The 16,662-nt window shown below is 36.7% G+C and overlaps 1 protein-coding gene across 1 annotated transcript in view; it reads right to left on the bottom strand.

The window, feature by feature from the left end:
• The window catches only part of LOC120626503 (angiotensin-converting enzyme-like), a 138,964-nt gene that overhangs the window by 50,775 nt on the left and 71,527 nt on the right, over nt 1–16,662 (bottom strand). The window contains exons 26-27 of the mRNA XM_039894030.1: nt 16,549–16,620; nt 5,905–6,578 (exon numbers count right to left, since the gene is read on the bottom strand). Of these exons, the coding sequence (XP_039749964.1) occupies nt 5,905–6,578; nt 16,549–16,620 (746 nt within the window). The remainder of the gene's footprint in view (nt 1–5,904; nt 6,579–16,548; nt 16,621–16,662) is intronic.

The raw sequence follows: 16,662 nt of genomic DNA, 5'->3' as shown, positions 1-16,662 counted from the left end.
TATGAAGCACTTGACGCTTTTGGATCTTTAATAATTTAGGTTAGGTACTTGGTTAGGATCTATTGATAGTTTTTCGTGTGTAAAATAAATAATAAATTAATTAATTAAATAAATATACTACGACAATACACACGTCGCCATCTAGCCCCAAAGTAAGTGTAGCTTGTGTTATGGTTACTAAGATGAATATTTTTATGAATAATATACATAAATACTTATAATATACAGATAAACACCCAGAAATTAAAAAAAACATTAATGTTCATAATACAAACATTTTTCAGTTGTCGAAATCGAACCCACGGCCTACCCACCCAAACACAGAAAGCAGGGTCGCTATCCACTGCGCCAAACGTACGTCAACGTAAAAAAAACATCTATTGAATATTTTTGCTGAATACAAATAACTCATGTATCGACTAATCTGGCGACACTTATTTATCCACTAGATAGTTGTTCCTCTTTCTCCCCAAATCCCGTAGAAACCGTTTGTTTCCTGAGATAAAAGGCCTATGTTGCTCTCCATCCTTTCAACTGATCTTTGCCAAAAATCAAGTTTATTGGTCTCTAAGTTAGGGCGTAAAGGACGGACAAACAAACACTCTTTTATAATATTAGTAAAAATTGTAATCCATACTAATATCTATGTATCGTCAATAGCCTATAACAGTCCACTGTTGGACTAAAGGCCTCTAATAACAGGAGGGCTCGCCCATAACCAAAACGATGGGAGTAGGGTTGATGGTATATGTACGGCTATGCTAGAAGTAGCACAGAGAACTTCGTCACAACATGCAATCTTGAATAGAATAGAAAACAGTATCTTTATTTGTTGGATGTGGTTCTTTTGCTCTTACAAATACATTTAATCAATTCAATAGGCTGCACAGATTTGTAAATGAAATTAATATTAATACGATTTAGCGATTTAACGAACGAGGCGAAGTTTAGCATGAAGATTTTATTTTATACAAATTAGCTAGAAATGGGGTGATAAAAAACTAATATACTGATATCTACAACTTCTTCCTTAAATAAAGACTTTTAGAAACATAACTGTACCCACTAAGTTGTCCTAAGAATGGGTCTAATATACTCGTAACTACCATATCCCTAATAGGACGGAAGGATAGGAAGCGGTGATAGCGCATTGAGTAGGAGCTCGACTTCACCTTCGGGGGGCCGAGTTCGCATCCCAGTACGCACCTCTAACTTTTGTAACTTATCTCCGTTTTAAGTAATTAAAATATAACTTACTTCAACGGTGAGAGAAAACATCGTGAGGAAACCTACATGCCTGAGAGTTCTACATAATGTTCCCAAAGGCGTGTGGAATCCACCAATCCGCACTGGGCCAGCATGGTGGACTACGGAATTAACCCTATCTCAATGTGGGAAGAGATGCTCTGTAGTGGGTCGGTAAAAGGTTGATGATCCCTAATAGGACTACATAATCGCTAAGAGTTAAAATAAATAACAAATTGTGACAGAAGCGCATCTAAAATTAACATTGCCATTCATCTCATATAAAGCCTCTGAAAACTTAATGGCCTACAAAATACAATAGCAAGCCTTGGAGTAACGAATTAACTCATTGTCCATTGGTCCCAGGCCTTATAAGCCACAATCCCCCTTTATATGTCACAACAACGGTCGAGGATACTATTTAGTTCTGCCATTTTGATTAGCGACGCCATATTGGTCAGCCATTTCGCGTTTCCTCATTAATGTTTGTACGCGTGGAGGAATGGGACAATTGCATTTGAAATAGGTTTAATTTAGTTATCGCTACTATTATAATGAAGCGAAATAATAATGAATGATTTTTAACTAAGATTTTCGTGATTAATCTACATTTCTTAAATACATGCAAATTAGATCGTAACTAGCACTATTATTATCCCTATCCCTACTTAATATTATAAATGTCAATGTAAGTTTGTTTGTTGCGCTTTCACGCAAAAACTACTAAACCGATCCTCATGAAACTTTGTACACATATTTTTGGAAGTATTAGAAGTAATATAGGATACTTTTTACACATTAAGCTCAGTTCCTTTGGGAGAGGGAATGAGTTTTTGACGAGTTTACACCATAACTCCGACAAATTATAATCGATTTAAATAATTGTTTTTGTACTGTAGAGGTTATAATATGTGTTTAATTTTGCCCAAACTGTGGTTGGAGATTGAGGAAAGAACTCCTCAGCGGACAGCAGCAAACCCCTTATTTAAGGCTTAGCGATACTGAACACTTTAATTTTATTTAAATCTAACGCAGACGAAGTCGCGGGCAACAGCTAGTCATCAATAAATAATAATGTGTACTGCAGAATAATTGAGATGACAATCTCAGATAAATCCCCGTATCTACACAATTTGTGCATATTAATAAGTGTATAATAACATCTATATTATTTTAAATTACCGTGGGAATTATAATCGTATCAGATTACTTCCTAGATTAATCACAGTTTATATTTAGTAACAATGACCCACCTTTTATCGATACGATCTTTGTATCGATTGTTAATAGCAATAAAAAACTTGACCACCAAAACTAAAAAACAATTATATTATATTCAGATTATTGGTATGTTAAGAGAATAAAAAAGCGTGTATGTACCTTAACATAACACTGTAAATGTGACCCTACGCGCGTCAGAAGTTATACTTCATTGGCGTAACAAGATAAAAATCTTTTAAAAAAATTTATCGTTCGCCTTATTCTACTTTTGTAGAAAAAACGACACTAAGAATAGAAAAAGGGTATTTATTACATTGAAAGTTTTACCATAACACATTATCTAGTTAAATAAAGTTTATTTCAATATCACAACAATACTTCTTTACCCTTAAAGTAATGGACTCACTCAACATTAAAATTTGAGATTTCTGTACAATTGAATAAATAAAATTAGCGGACTGAGCCCGCAGACTTTTACAAATTGAAGTGTACAACACTGTGAAACCTTATAGCCTTCAGGGTGTCGGATTCGCTAAAAGAAGTAAAACTTCAGAAGCTATTATAAAATATGATCGATGGACTTGGGGCTGCAAGGTGCTAGTGCTAGCAGGACACTAGAGTAGTGACCCTAAATTAAATTTTTTAGTGACAAGTTATTTTGGACGCATGCGGCTCCGCTTTCATCTCTCACAGGATAGGAAACTGAATGTTCAATTGCAAATTTATATTGTTGGAAAAATGCAACTACTGAATTTCTTGCCGGCTTCTTTTCGGTAGAGTCTGCCTTCCGAACCGGTGGTAGAGCCACTACGAACAGACAGACTTGATGTTTCAAAAGTGCATACAGAGTAAGCCTACTTGAAATAAATGAATTTAAAGTTGAATAAATCAGAAAATATAGCGTTAATATCCCCCAAGTAAGATAGAGGTCAACAAAAGCATCAGTACTAAAGACTGTAAATTGGGATGTTTTCCTTCACCGTCGAAGCAAGTGATATTTTAATTTTATAAAACGCACAAAAGTTAGAGGATTCGAACACGGCACCCCTAAAGTGAAACCGAAGCCCTTACCAATAGACTATCACCGCTTCCCACATTCCATTATCTACATAGCACTACTAAATTCAATTTGCCACCAGAATACTTTGAATTAGATTGATTGCTAATTTCGGGCATTAGACCTAATAATTTAGCGTAAACCAAGCCTTCTATAAAACTTACTTAGGCTTGACCAGAAATCGAACTTGAGCTTTCCCAATTAGCTTTCGAACGCTTTTCTGCACTATAGAGATCATTAAAAACTAATAATGTACTAAAAACATTTCATACTTTCTTAACCCATCACTCAGACTCATACTTATGTTGTTCCACATAAATAATCACGGGTTTGGAAAGCTTCCGGGCCTAGGTTCTCACATAAACTAAACAATAGGGTACAATTGAATGGGGGTTTCTACACCAACGCCTAGATATCTTCACCCTTTTTTACTTGTGTAGAAAATGTATCGTTATAGCACAGGTAATTAATTAGGGGACGGCTACTACTGGGTCATAAACATGATATTAATAACCAAAGCCAGACCGTTGCGATGTATCATTGTCATCATAACATCGACCCTTTACCGGTCCACTACGGAGCACGGGTCTCCTCTCACAATGAGAAGGGGTCAAGGCCGTAGTCCACAAAGTTCCAGTGCGGATTAGTGGACTCCACACCCCTTTACTAACTTTATGTAGAAATCAGGCATAGGTTTCCTCACGATGTTTTCCTTTGCCGTTGAAGCGAGTGGTACTTTAATTTCTTACATAGCATATAATTTAAAAAAGTTAAAGAGCGTGCTTAGATTCGAAGTAGACCCCACGAAAATTAAGTCGACGCCATTGGGCTATTATCGCTTTATATCTATTATATATTATTAAAAAAAATATTAACAATTCTCACCATTAGAAAGCTATTTTGTGCAGTAACATAGCTTATATTTCATTTCAGTCATAAGATTTTGAGCCTGAAATAATGGTATTTGTAAAGCAAGCCTGAAGAAAAAGTAATGCCAAACTGCTTTTTACGCGTAGGCTGACTAAATGGTACATCGATCATTATTGAATTATATGTACTACAAACATACTCTGGTCTTGAGTTGATATCAAAAGTCATAAAAAACATTTAAACATAAAATGCTTTTACGTTGAAAATAATTTAAAACATAAAAGTTGAATTTTATCGTAAGCATAAAATATTAAATCTTTCCAAAAAATTTCAATTAATATTAAAGCAATCTTGAGTGGATTTCTACAGGACATGTTTCTAGGACTTATAGTTTACGAGATAATGACAAATTGTAATTTAAAAAAAGAACGAGAGGAGAGTTGCGTCTAAAAGTAGCACGCGGCTCAAATCGTGCTAAATAACATTACGATACGACCCCAGTTAAGGGTAAATATAGTTATATTATATAGGCTTAAATGGAGGCAGTTTTTTATAAATCACATAAGTTGTATTTATTTGTATGTATCACAATAAATTTTTTCGTTTTTAAGTTTTGAATCTGGAAAACTTCATATACTTAAAATAAGGTTATTATTCCTACCAATTTAAGAAACAAAATTCAGCATAACATAGCATCTTATTTCTCAGCATTAAACGCTTTTTTATCATTATATTATACACAGTCGGCTGCATTGTTTATTAGATAACAATCTCGTGGTCCCAGTATCAATTATAATCTGTTTACTATTAAAAATAATAAAATTTATTTTTTTAAACCTCTTATATGTACCGTTTTAACCTATGTTTTGTATTTACAGCTAAGATATAGAACTCTTTCGTGCGTGAATAAATAAGTACAACCGCGAGTTTTTTTTATGTATATCTGTCTGTCTGTTTGAACGGTTTCATCTGTGACAGTGCAGATTGTTGTAGTAAAAGTAAAGACGCAAAAGTATAACTGGCCGTTTTACTTAGCGTTTCTGGATTATGTGAAATGAATTCCGTTTTATTTCAAGTACATGAAATATTCTTTTAATACTCCGGATAAGTAGATTAAATAATGAAGTACGTAATTATTATTATAACTATAAATAAATAATAAGTATACCTACTACAACAATACTCATTGCCATCTAGCACCAAAGAAAGCAAAGCTTGTGTTATGGGTACTAAGACGGCTGATCAACATGTTTATGAAAAATAAACATAAATACTTATAATATATAGATAATCACCTAGAAACTGAAAAAAATAATGTTCATGACACAAACATTTTCCGGTTGTGGGAATCGAACCCACAGCCTTGGACTCCAAAAGCAGGGTCGCTGCCCACTGTGCCAATCGACCGTCGACTATGGGAATTAGGTGTATATCTTAATATGATATAAGTGATCTTACTAGAAACTGTAACATTTGTGAGAGAAAACAATAGAAAAATCATCGATACTCACGGCTGCGTGTTGCGTTGCGTCATTGACGTCAGTTTCGAAATTCCATTGCGAGGCAACGTTGTTGGTACACTCCTTGGAAGCCTGATCATCAGCTTGGAGCAGGAAATCCCTGACGCGCTGCAAACTGGCGTGATTCAACCTATCATCAATGCGATTTGTATTGGAATCCCCATTAAAATTATAAGGATTCGTTCCCACGTAATTAGGATCAGTCCGAGCAAAATTCGGATCATTTCGTCTGAAGTTAGCGTCATTATTAATGTCTATTCTATCATCACGACCCCTATTGTCAAATGGACGAAATTCTCTGTTTCTATCGTCATTGGGACGTAGCGTAGACGTTGGATTACGTCCATTCCCGTAATCTAGACTTGGGTATCCATTGTTGTTAATATCTGGATTGATTCTGTTTATTGGGGTAGATGAAACCGGGTATACTCCAGGGGTGGCAGATCCTTGTGGTCTTGCATTGGTGAACTGGAAATTTCGGTTCAAATCGAACTGGTTAGCTGGCGTTGTACTGGATAATCCATAGTAAGGGTTCCTCTGTGTGGAAACTTGGGGTAGAGGTGGCAGGTCTAACTGGGGTTCGGCGTGACACAAAATTACAAAGGAAACATGGGCCAATATTTGAACAATTGTTTTAGCACAGGCCATGGTTTGGCCGAAGGGTTATCAGTGCGTTATCTAAGCGCCCAATGGTGCGTGGTGCTTCGCTGGGCTCGCGTCAACAACTGTTCTTAGGTTTGCACTGTTGGGGCCGTGTGAACAAGCATTGTTCTAGGCAAGTACTGAGTAAAGAAGACCTTGTGCGGCGTCACAGGGTAAGCTAACGCGTTGGTCAAACTTAAAACCTTCATTAACGTTGTGTTAACAGAACGTTAACTTCGACCACGCTAGCCGTAGAGTCGATAAAACTTTCTAATTTTTTTTTAGCTTTTCGCTAAATTTTACTGAATCTTCTCTCGTCTCGTAGAACTTTTTATACATTTATGAGTTTAGATGGAACTTGTGCAAATCGAATATTTATAATGGATGCCGTGTGGTGACGGCAGCTCAGAATACAGTTGTCACCACCCCTCTTCTTCCCGCAGGTGTTGTACGTGGTGACTAAGGGAATATAACGGAGAGCGGGCAGCAGCGTCCTCTGTGCTACTACTACCATGTACTGTGATCACCAACCCGTCTGCCCAGCGTGGTGAGTATGGGCAAATGCTCCAGTTGGGAGAGGCCTTTAGTCCAACTGAGGACTGTAATAGGCTTTTGATGATGATGTTGATGATTTATATGAGTTGAAGAGATGCATCTGCAACCAAATATAGTAAGCGAAATAGTGGACAAGCAATATTAAAAGTAATACTTAAATATAAGTTAAAGTAATAAATTCAGTGGTCGATTGATAAGTTTATATTTCCACTTGAAAGGCGATGTGTGTTCGAAATTTGAAAAAAAACTGCATAACTATTCCGACGTTATGTCGCGTTGACGAAAATTAGCTAAATACATTTTACACATCATTTTGGTATTTAATTACAAATAAACCTCGAATCGCATTTAATTAGTAAACCGAAAGATACCATAACGAAGATGCATCCTTGGTTAAAGTCACCATAAAATTGATTCGTACAAAAACAAATTAACCAATAAGTTAATCTCGTTTGAACTTTATATTAAGAGTAGGTACATCCCTATCGTCATTTTATTTTTATTTTCATGTACTTTTTGTGGTGTGCAATATAAGTATATTCGTTCATGCATTCATTCTTCCCTAGCTATTGAAATGTATAGGTTTATTTAGATTAAGCAATTTTATTTTTTATTCTATTGCGGAATCATATTCTGTCAAGTTAAATAAATTTTTCAAAAGTCAAAGCAAACATTAACTAATGTTAGTTTCTAGAAAATTATGTAAATGGGATAAACCAATTCGTTCGGCATGATTTTGGAAAAACAGGGACATCCTCGAGAAAAAATCGCGGCAGAGCGCTTCATTTCAATATTCTTTCTAAACTTTCAATTTGAAAGATCTTTTAATTACCTTTCAGCGTATCAACCCATTATCGGCCCACTTCTTTTGATGACCTCCCTAGCGCATCGGTGAGCGCTGTGAATTTTAGTAGGAGGTCCCTGGTTCTGTTCTCGGCAGGGGCAATTTGGGAATTTATAATTTCTGAATTTCTGGTCTGGTCTCGTGGCTTTGGCCGTGGCTAGTTACCACCCTACCGACAAAGACGTGCCGCTAAGCGATTAAGTATTCCGGTGCGATGTCGCGTAGAAACCGATTAGGGGTATGACTACCATACTCCCTAACAGGTTAGCCCGCTACCATCTTAGATTGAATTATCACTTACCACCAGGTGAGATTGCAGTCAAGAGCTGACTTATAGTGGAAAAAAAATTCTTCGTGGCACGGGTCTGTTCCCACAATGAGAACGGTTTAGGCCGTAGTCCACTACGCTGGCCTAGTGCGTATTGATGGACTCCACACGCCTTTGAGAACATTATAGAGAAAACTCAGGCATGCAGGTTTCCTCACGATGTTTTCCTTCGCAGTTGAACGAAGTGATATTTTAATTACTTAAAACTCACATAACTTAGAAAAGTTAGTGTTACGTGCGGGATTCGAACTCGGTCCCCCGAAAGTGAAGTCGAAGTCCTACCCACTGGGCTATCACCACTACAATATATGTGCGTGAGTTTAATATTAACTAGCACCAAAACATTTTTGCCGTTGCCATAGTTATCCTTGATTATTGATATATATTTAAACTTTGTACAGTTAATCTCCGAAAGTATATCCTCATACAAAGTTGTGGAATAAGTTTTTTGTTACTTGTCATAATTTAATATCCCATTACACCACATGAAGTGGTGATGGCCCAGTGGGTAGGACTTCGAGTTCACTTTCGTGGAGCCGAGTTCGAATCCCAGCACGCACCTCTAAGTTATGTGCGTTTTAAAGAATTCAAATATTACTTGTTTCATCGGTGAAGAAAAACATCGTGAGAAAACCTTCATGCCTGAGAGTTCTCCATAACGTTCTCAAAGGCGTGTGAAGTCCACCAATCCACACTGGGCCATCGTGGAAGACTACGGCCTTAACTACTTCCCAGTGTGGGAGAAGACTCGTACCCTGTAATCCTTGGAATATGGTAATGAGAATGATGAGTACGCCATTAGCTTAGTGCCACCTTTCCAACAAGCCTTTGATATATATTAATAAGAAGCGCGGTTACACGTAATGACAAACATAGACCGTGCAATTATCCAAGCAGTTCTCACGGGCTATACATACAATAGGAAAATTACGCGCAAGTCAAGAAGTTACCGGCGCGTAATGTTATGGAATATTAATTTAATAACGTTAACAACCGTTTGATAGAAGGACGTAAGATTATGCTTAAAGGATATAAGACATGAGAAGGTCCTTAGCAGAGCCAGAGTTAGAGAAATAGATAACGAAGATAAGAGTAAAAAGTTGTACCCCGCTAAGTTTGCTGTGGGCTCTTTATCGAAGTTATCACCAGGGGGGGGTGATAATAGTGATAATTAGGTGGCCGAAGCCTCCCACGAAACTACGAGAGACTACTCAGAATATCCCTATCCCTATCCCTACTAATACTAATGTTATAAATGTGAATGTAAGTTTGTTTGTTACGCTTTCACGCAAAAACTACTGAACCGATCAGCATGAAACTTTGAAAACATATTCTTGGAGGTAACAGAAGTAATATAGGATACTTTTTATCCCGAAATTAAGCTCAGTTCGTTTGGGAGAGGTGATGAAAAAGTTTGACGATTTTACACAAGGACTATCTATATAAAACATGTTAGAAATGTTCTTCGTTAACCTTTAGCATATAAATCAACTAACAATGCGATTTCGATTCGTCCTATAACGATTACTATTTTTGTAAGTGATAGGAGGAGCTGAATTCTTTTCAGATATTGTTTATGCGAATAGATTTTTTTTTTTATAAGAATACGCATCTTAAAATTTTCAGTACAACTACACCTACATTCAATGTCCATGTGTCTCAAAAAACAAAAACAAACGCAGACGAAGTCGCGGGAAACAGCTAGTATGTAATAAATAAACTCCCGAATTTTCACTGCCCGAGATCGAACCTCGAACCTCCCATAAATACTTATTGGATTTGTTAAGAATCCGATGCCGCAGAGAATCAGAATTCCTGTAAGTGAAGTATATAAACCAGATTATAACAAAGCGAAAGCTCTACGATAACCTGACGAAATGGGGCGTGACGCAAGGCGGAGGAAGTAGTGCTCTACTTAGTAATGAGTTTTCTTTTAAAAATACCTATTACAAACCCTTATGTCACCATATACACTCCTTGAGTAGGTACGTACATCTTTGCGCAGTAATGAACAAACGTCCTGATCTAGTGGTAAGCATTTGAAAACAATGCACATTGTCATAGATTCGGTACCCGGGTTGCGCCAATATTTATTGTTAAGTAGGTAACTAACTAACTTTACAACATCCTTTATAATTCTTCTTCTCCTGGTTATTTGTGTGAGCGTATAAACCTATGTCTTTCACCTACGAGCAAGCCTGACCCTTGCGGTCTTGCGTGCCAAAACTTCCTCTTGATGTCCCTTCATATAATACTATTTTCTTCCAGAAATCTTTCTCCGTCCACGCTACACACCTTTGGAATTTACTACCAGAACATATTAGACACTGCCGATCGGTGCACTCTTTTAAACACAATGTAAAGGAGCATTATCTATCGTTGTCATAGTATATTTATAACTATTTACTTATTATATATATATTAAAATTTTATTGAATTAGTATGTAGAATTTTGTTATTATTTAGATATATTAAATAAACTTAGTAGTTATTATGAAGTATATTGTACCTTTATTTGACCTATACCACAACTAAATCATGCTCCGGTAATGATAAGCATGCTCCGGTAAGACCAATTAAATTTAAGCACTTGCCAGCTCCGTGGTTATCAGAGGAGATTAAAATTCTAATGCATAAGAAGAACACGGCAAAATTTAATTATAAAATTAATGATTCCGATGCTAACCGTATAAAGTATCATAGGGCACGAAATCGCTGTAATACATTGTGTAGAGATGCCCAACGTCGCCACATCCATAAGTCAGTCGAGAACGGTGATACCGCTAAGACTTGGAAATTTCTTGAGTCACTTGGAGTTGGTAAATCATCCCCTAAGACTTCTATCAACATTGATATTGAACTCCTTAATAAACATTTCTCTACTTCTGATACAATTGATAGTGTCAATAAGGAGCGTACTCTTAGTATTCTTTCTTCGTCATCAACTCCAGACTTTTTATCTTTTACCTTCAAGACTTTCACTGAATGTGATGTTAAGAAGAGCATATTGTCCATCGCCTCGAATGCAGTCGGTACTGATAGCGTCAGCCGTAATATGATCGTTCCCATTCTTGATGTTGTTTCCCCTTTTCTTACCCATATTCTCAACTATTCCATCTTGACTAGCAAATTTCCTGAAGCTTGGAAGAATGCACAAGTCACCCCTCTGCCTAAAAAGGCCAATCCTGTTTCTTTCTCTGATTTCCGTCCCATTTCTATTTTACCGTTCCTTTCTAAAGTTCTTGAGAAGCTAGTTTACGAACAATTCCATCTTTTCCTTAATAAAAACTTACTTCTCAGTCCCTTGCAATCCGGCTTTCGTGCTGGTCATAGTACAGTTACAGCGCTAGTAAAAGTAACTGATGATATTCGGTGGGCGATGGATAATAAGGAACTCACAGTACTGATACTGCTAGACTTCAGTAGTGCCTTTAACTCAGTTGATTATGATATCTTGTTGAGTATCCTGCGCTCCATTAACATATCTCCATCGGTGATAGATTGGTTTCGGAGTTACCTGTTTGGTCGTCGGCAACGCATTCGGATTGAGGAGACCTCTTCATCCTGGTGTGATGTTGCGGCCGGGGTACCTCAGGGCGGCGTGTTATCTCCCTTACTCTTTGCTATTTTTATTAATTTAATTTCCAAACGTATCTCTTCTCTCTATCACATGTATGCAGATGATATCCAAATCTATCGTCATTCAACCCTTGATAACCTTGGTTCTACTGTTGCTGCTATTAACACCGATCTTAATGAAATTTTTGAGTGGAGCAGGCAGTATGGACTTAAGGTTAATCCAGCAAAATCTCAGGCTATTATTATTGGAAGCCCTGGTATGCGGTCAAGGGTTGATTGGGGAAATCTACCTAGTGTTGATTTTAATGGTGTCATAATTCCGTTTTGTGCCTCTGTAAAGGACCTTGGCTTGCATCTTGATAAAGAGTTATCGTGGTCTGTGCAAGTCAGGGATTTGAGTAGAAGGACTTTTGGCACTTTTAGGTCGCTGTGCCGTCTGCGATCCATTCTTCCAATCCCGACTAAAGTTATGTTAGCACATTCTCTTTTTCTCTCTATTCTCGACTATGCGGACGCAAGCTATCTTAATTTGTCCGAGGACTATCTTAACAAACTTGAGCGTCTTCAAAATCTAGCTATTCGGTTCATATTTGGATTACGCAAATATGACCATGTATCTGAATTTCGTCAGAAGCTTAAGTGGCTCCCTATCCGCCGTCGCCGGGATCTTCATGTACTTTCACTTCTGTACTGTGTGTTATTTAATCCTAAGACTCCTTCTTATCTTAAGGAGAAGTTTAAATTTCTTGGAGTGCAGTCGGAACTTAGATCGAGTCGTGCGCTGACTTTGAGCATGCCGTTCCACAAAACGAAGTTTTATAAGCATTCGTTCACTGTCAAAGCTACTGAATTGTGGAATGCACTCCCATTGATCATAAGACAGTCGAAGTCATTGGGCATATTTAAAAATTCTGTTAAGGCTCATTATCTCGCTCAGTAAAGACGACTATTATTATTTATTATTATTTATTTATCTACTCAAACTCATATTTAAGTATTTATGGTATATTAGGATATGTATTAGTATATTTTTTTTTTTTATATTTATCAATAGTATTTTTAATTTTTTTTTTATTTGTGTAGTCTGGTTTATGTATTAGTATGTAGATATTTGTATGTATGTACTAAATAGTGTACCCCACCTATTAGTTTTCTTTTTAGTTTTCCTAATCCTAAGGTTGCCTGGCAGAGATCGCTACTTAGCGATAAGGCCGCCTTTTGTATCCTGCTTCATTCTTCATGTGTTTGTTCTTTTTTTGTCTTGTTTCTTTGCTTGAGTGGTGTACAAATAAAGAGTATAAATAAATAAATAAAAAATAAATCATCTTACTCAAATCCTGGGGTAGCTGGAAGAGATCTCTTGTAGACCTTTCCTTTGTACACTTCATGTATCTTATGTTCACAATCACAATTTATGGTACATAAATAAATAATAAATAACTATTAGATTTTTAATGATTGACTAAAAACACGCAGTGGCAGCCTGGAGTATTATAAGTGGGAAGGTCCGGTCTCTCCCCAGGGTTTATAAATAAATATACGACGACAATACACACATCGCCATCTAGCCCCAAAGTAAGCGTAGCTTGTGTTATCGGTACTAAGATGACTGATGTATATTTTTATGAATAATATACATAAATACTTATAATATACATATATGAATATATGAAAACATTCATGTTCATCACACAAGCATTTTATAGTTGTGGGAATCGAACCCACGGCCTTGAACTCAGAAAGCAGGATCGCTGCCCAGTGCTCCAATCGGCCGTCCGAAGGGTTTATCCCGGTACCTAATTTATGTTTATTGTCTCAGTTATTATCACTCTCGTGTGTTAGTAATCGAAAAATTCCATTCGCGTTGGAGCAGGATGGAAAACCAAGTACCTGTCCAGCTGTTATCTCACTATAAGAAACCTTCGTTTACTATGTTTGCTGGGCTCTTATGAGCTGTAGTGTAACCTACGGACTCTAAGGAGCCAAGCATACGAAAAAGTGCAGATAAACGACGCTACGAGATGGGTCCGGCAGAATTATTATCTATCTCACGACAGGCTTGCGACAGGCGTAAATCTCGCGATCACAGCTGTAAAATATCTTTTGCATACAGTCAAAATACAAAAGCCTGTCGAGATACGTAATCACCCCGCGGGTTACCCATCCGGAGACATCTCGTAGCGTAGCCCGCGTCGCCGCCGCGTTGTTGCCGCGTCGCTGGTTTCGTAGAAAAGAGAAGTATGTTTTGTGAAGCAACAATTCACCTATCAGGTGCTGTATTAGAACCAAGTCACAAAGAGCTAGGAGTATGTATTGTGAAGAAAATAATTACCTATCAGGTGCTGTATTCAGAGTCAAGGAGAGCTACTGTAAGGGTACTAACTTAGTAAAAAGGTTGCATCTAAACCACCGTGCCGCACCGTAAAGATTATTGTTTAGTATAACCCACCGTTCATTTTAAGCCTTGAACCGCCATTAAGTTTACTATGCGCATGCACATAATGAATAGATATCAAGTTATTATACTTATTGCTACTAATGCTTCTAACTACGTAAGTGTATAGATTATCTAAAGAATAAATGAAGCCAGTCGCATCATCTCCACTCGTTTGATTTTTGTAGTGTTCTTCTTCGGAACCTTCGAAACCCAAGGTATGGCGTAGCTGTCAAATTCGAGAACAGATTATTTATTTTACAAATAGCGGAAACGCCACGATTAAGTATCGTTTTATTACAGTACATTATTTAGAATAATTTGACTCACTCAAATGCTCACTTTGATTTTAATTTGTAATATCATAGAATGAAAAATAAGTAGTACTTCTACTAGCATATAACTTCCTCGTTGAGGTTATGATTAGCATATTTGATTTCGGATTACGAGGTACTGTAAGAACTATTGGTTTGTGTTTTTCTGCCACGAAATATATCAGTACTAACCCGAAGTAAAGAAATAAGTTATGTCCACCCATGCCTCGGAGAGTTCAGTCCCTCTTATCTCGGAAAACGGCACTGGTACAGCGCAGAGGGGCAAGGGCTTCTCTTATGAGGGAGAAGTGAGCCTTATCAAAGGCCAGCATAAATAATCTATGGATGGCGATGGTTAGGGTATATAATCGTCTTATCAAAACCTTATTTCAAAAATAGATAGATATAAATGAATTTTGTGATACATATTTGATCGTTGATCAGAGTTTCAGAAACTGGTTACAATAACATTAAGAAATGAATTGAATTACCAAAAATTATTTAAGCGGCTTGTTATTATTAGTTTATTTTTTATTTTTCTCACGTTTGTCTATTATGATGCAACCTCTTCTAGGCATGCAAAAACCATTACTGGACTGTCATTCAGACTGTCTAAGGAAGTTATGCCTAAGCCATTGCATTTGTATCCATCGTATTCAACTAATGAGCATTAAAATATATTTTCCTAAAATCTATTAGAAACCGAAGTAAAATTCAGTACGACGTTCTATTTTTTTATTTCATTAAGCCATTGAATGCAATCTCACTTGAGCTGATGCAGTGTAAGATTCTAACCTATTAGTAACATAACCTATGTTACACCAACACCCCTAATCGGATACTATTCGACATCGTAAGGGAACGCTTAATCGCTTGGCAGCACGTCTTTGTAGGCCGGGTGGTAACCAGGCACGGCCATAGCCCCCCTTAGACCAGCCTACAGAAAATTCTGAAATAAATCATTTCCAAATTTCCTCTGTTGGGGATCGAACCGGAGACCTCCTCGTTAAATCTACAGCTATTCACTCTTAACTATTGCAAAACTGCCATATTATGAAATCTTAAAAAGTACTTATTTATCTACGTGGTATTTTTACACAGATATTGCCAAACAATTTGCAGTAACTCTTTACAGCTATTTATAAATTTTAAACAACTGTTTATCAGGTCAGGGTGGCTGTATTGTGAGACTTCCTTCCATTCAATTTTTATTATTAAGACTGTGCTCGATGAATTAAGAAGGAAATCATGGTTTTTCTGTAACAAATAGAGTCAAGTACAAGTTAAGCCTCTGATAAATTTGTTTTAACTGACGTAACAACAACTTGTGAACACCAGGTTTAGTCCCATTGGCCTTTTTTGTTAATAAATGTTATTCAATTTTGCCTTCATAAAATAATCTTAATGACTTTAATATCTAACATTTATATATATACTATTATACACTACGACAATACACACACCGCCATCTAGCCTGATGCTAGCTAGATGACTGATGAATAATTTTATTAATAATACATAAATACCTACTTATAATATACAGATAAACAACCATACACTGAAAAACATTCATGTTCATCACGGAAACATTTTTAAATTTTCAATCGAACCCACGGCCTTGGACTCAGAAAGCAGGGTCACTGCCCACTGCGCCAATCTTCCGTCAATTTATACATAACATTATAACATAAATTACATTATATGAATCATTTTCTGTATTTTTTTTCGTAAAAGTAAGTTGACGGTCACCAACTGCGCCAAACTGTTACCTTATGTATAATTGAGAAAATTACGTTGAGTTAAAATATCAATGGGGTGCATCTTCGCTTTCGCTCGCTCGTTTCACTTTATGTAAAATGCGTTGAGAAGTTTGACTACAAAAAAACACGGCTGGTAACGAATAATTTATTTAATAATTTAATAGTTTCAGTTTAATTGCCGGAGTATTTGATTAACTTCTGACGAAACTCTGAGTTTTCCATGTTGTTCCGTTGTTCCGGTGTGCAATATTCTGTAACAGAAAAATAAGCATTTGCAACTTCTTCAAACTTCA

The sequence above is a fragment of the Pararge aegeria genome, chromosome 9 (genome assembly GCF_905163445.1).
Source record: "Pararge aegeria chromosome 9, ilParAegt1.1, whole genome shotgun sequence".
NCBI classification, from domain to species: Eukaryota; Metazoa; Arthropoda; class Insecta; order Lepidoptera; family Nymphalidae; genus Pararge; species Pararge aegeria.
Note: the sequence above shows the minus strand (reverse complement) of the source record. Positions and strands in the feature narration are given on the sequence as shown.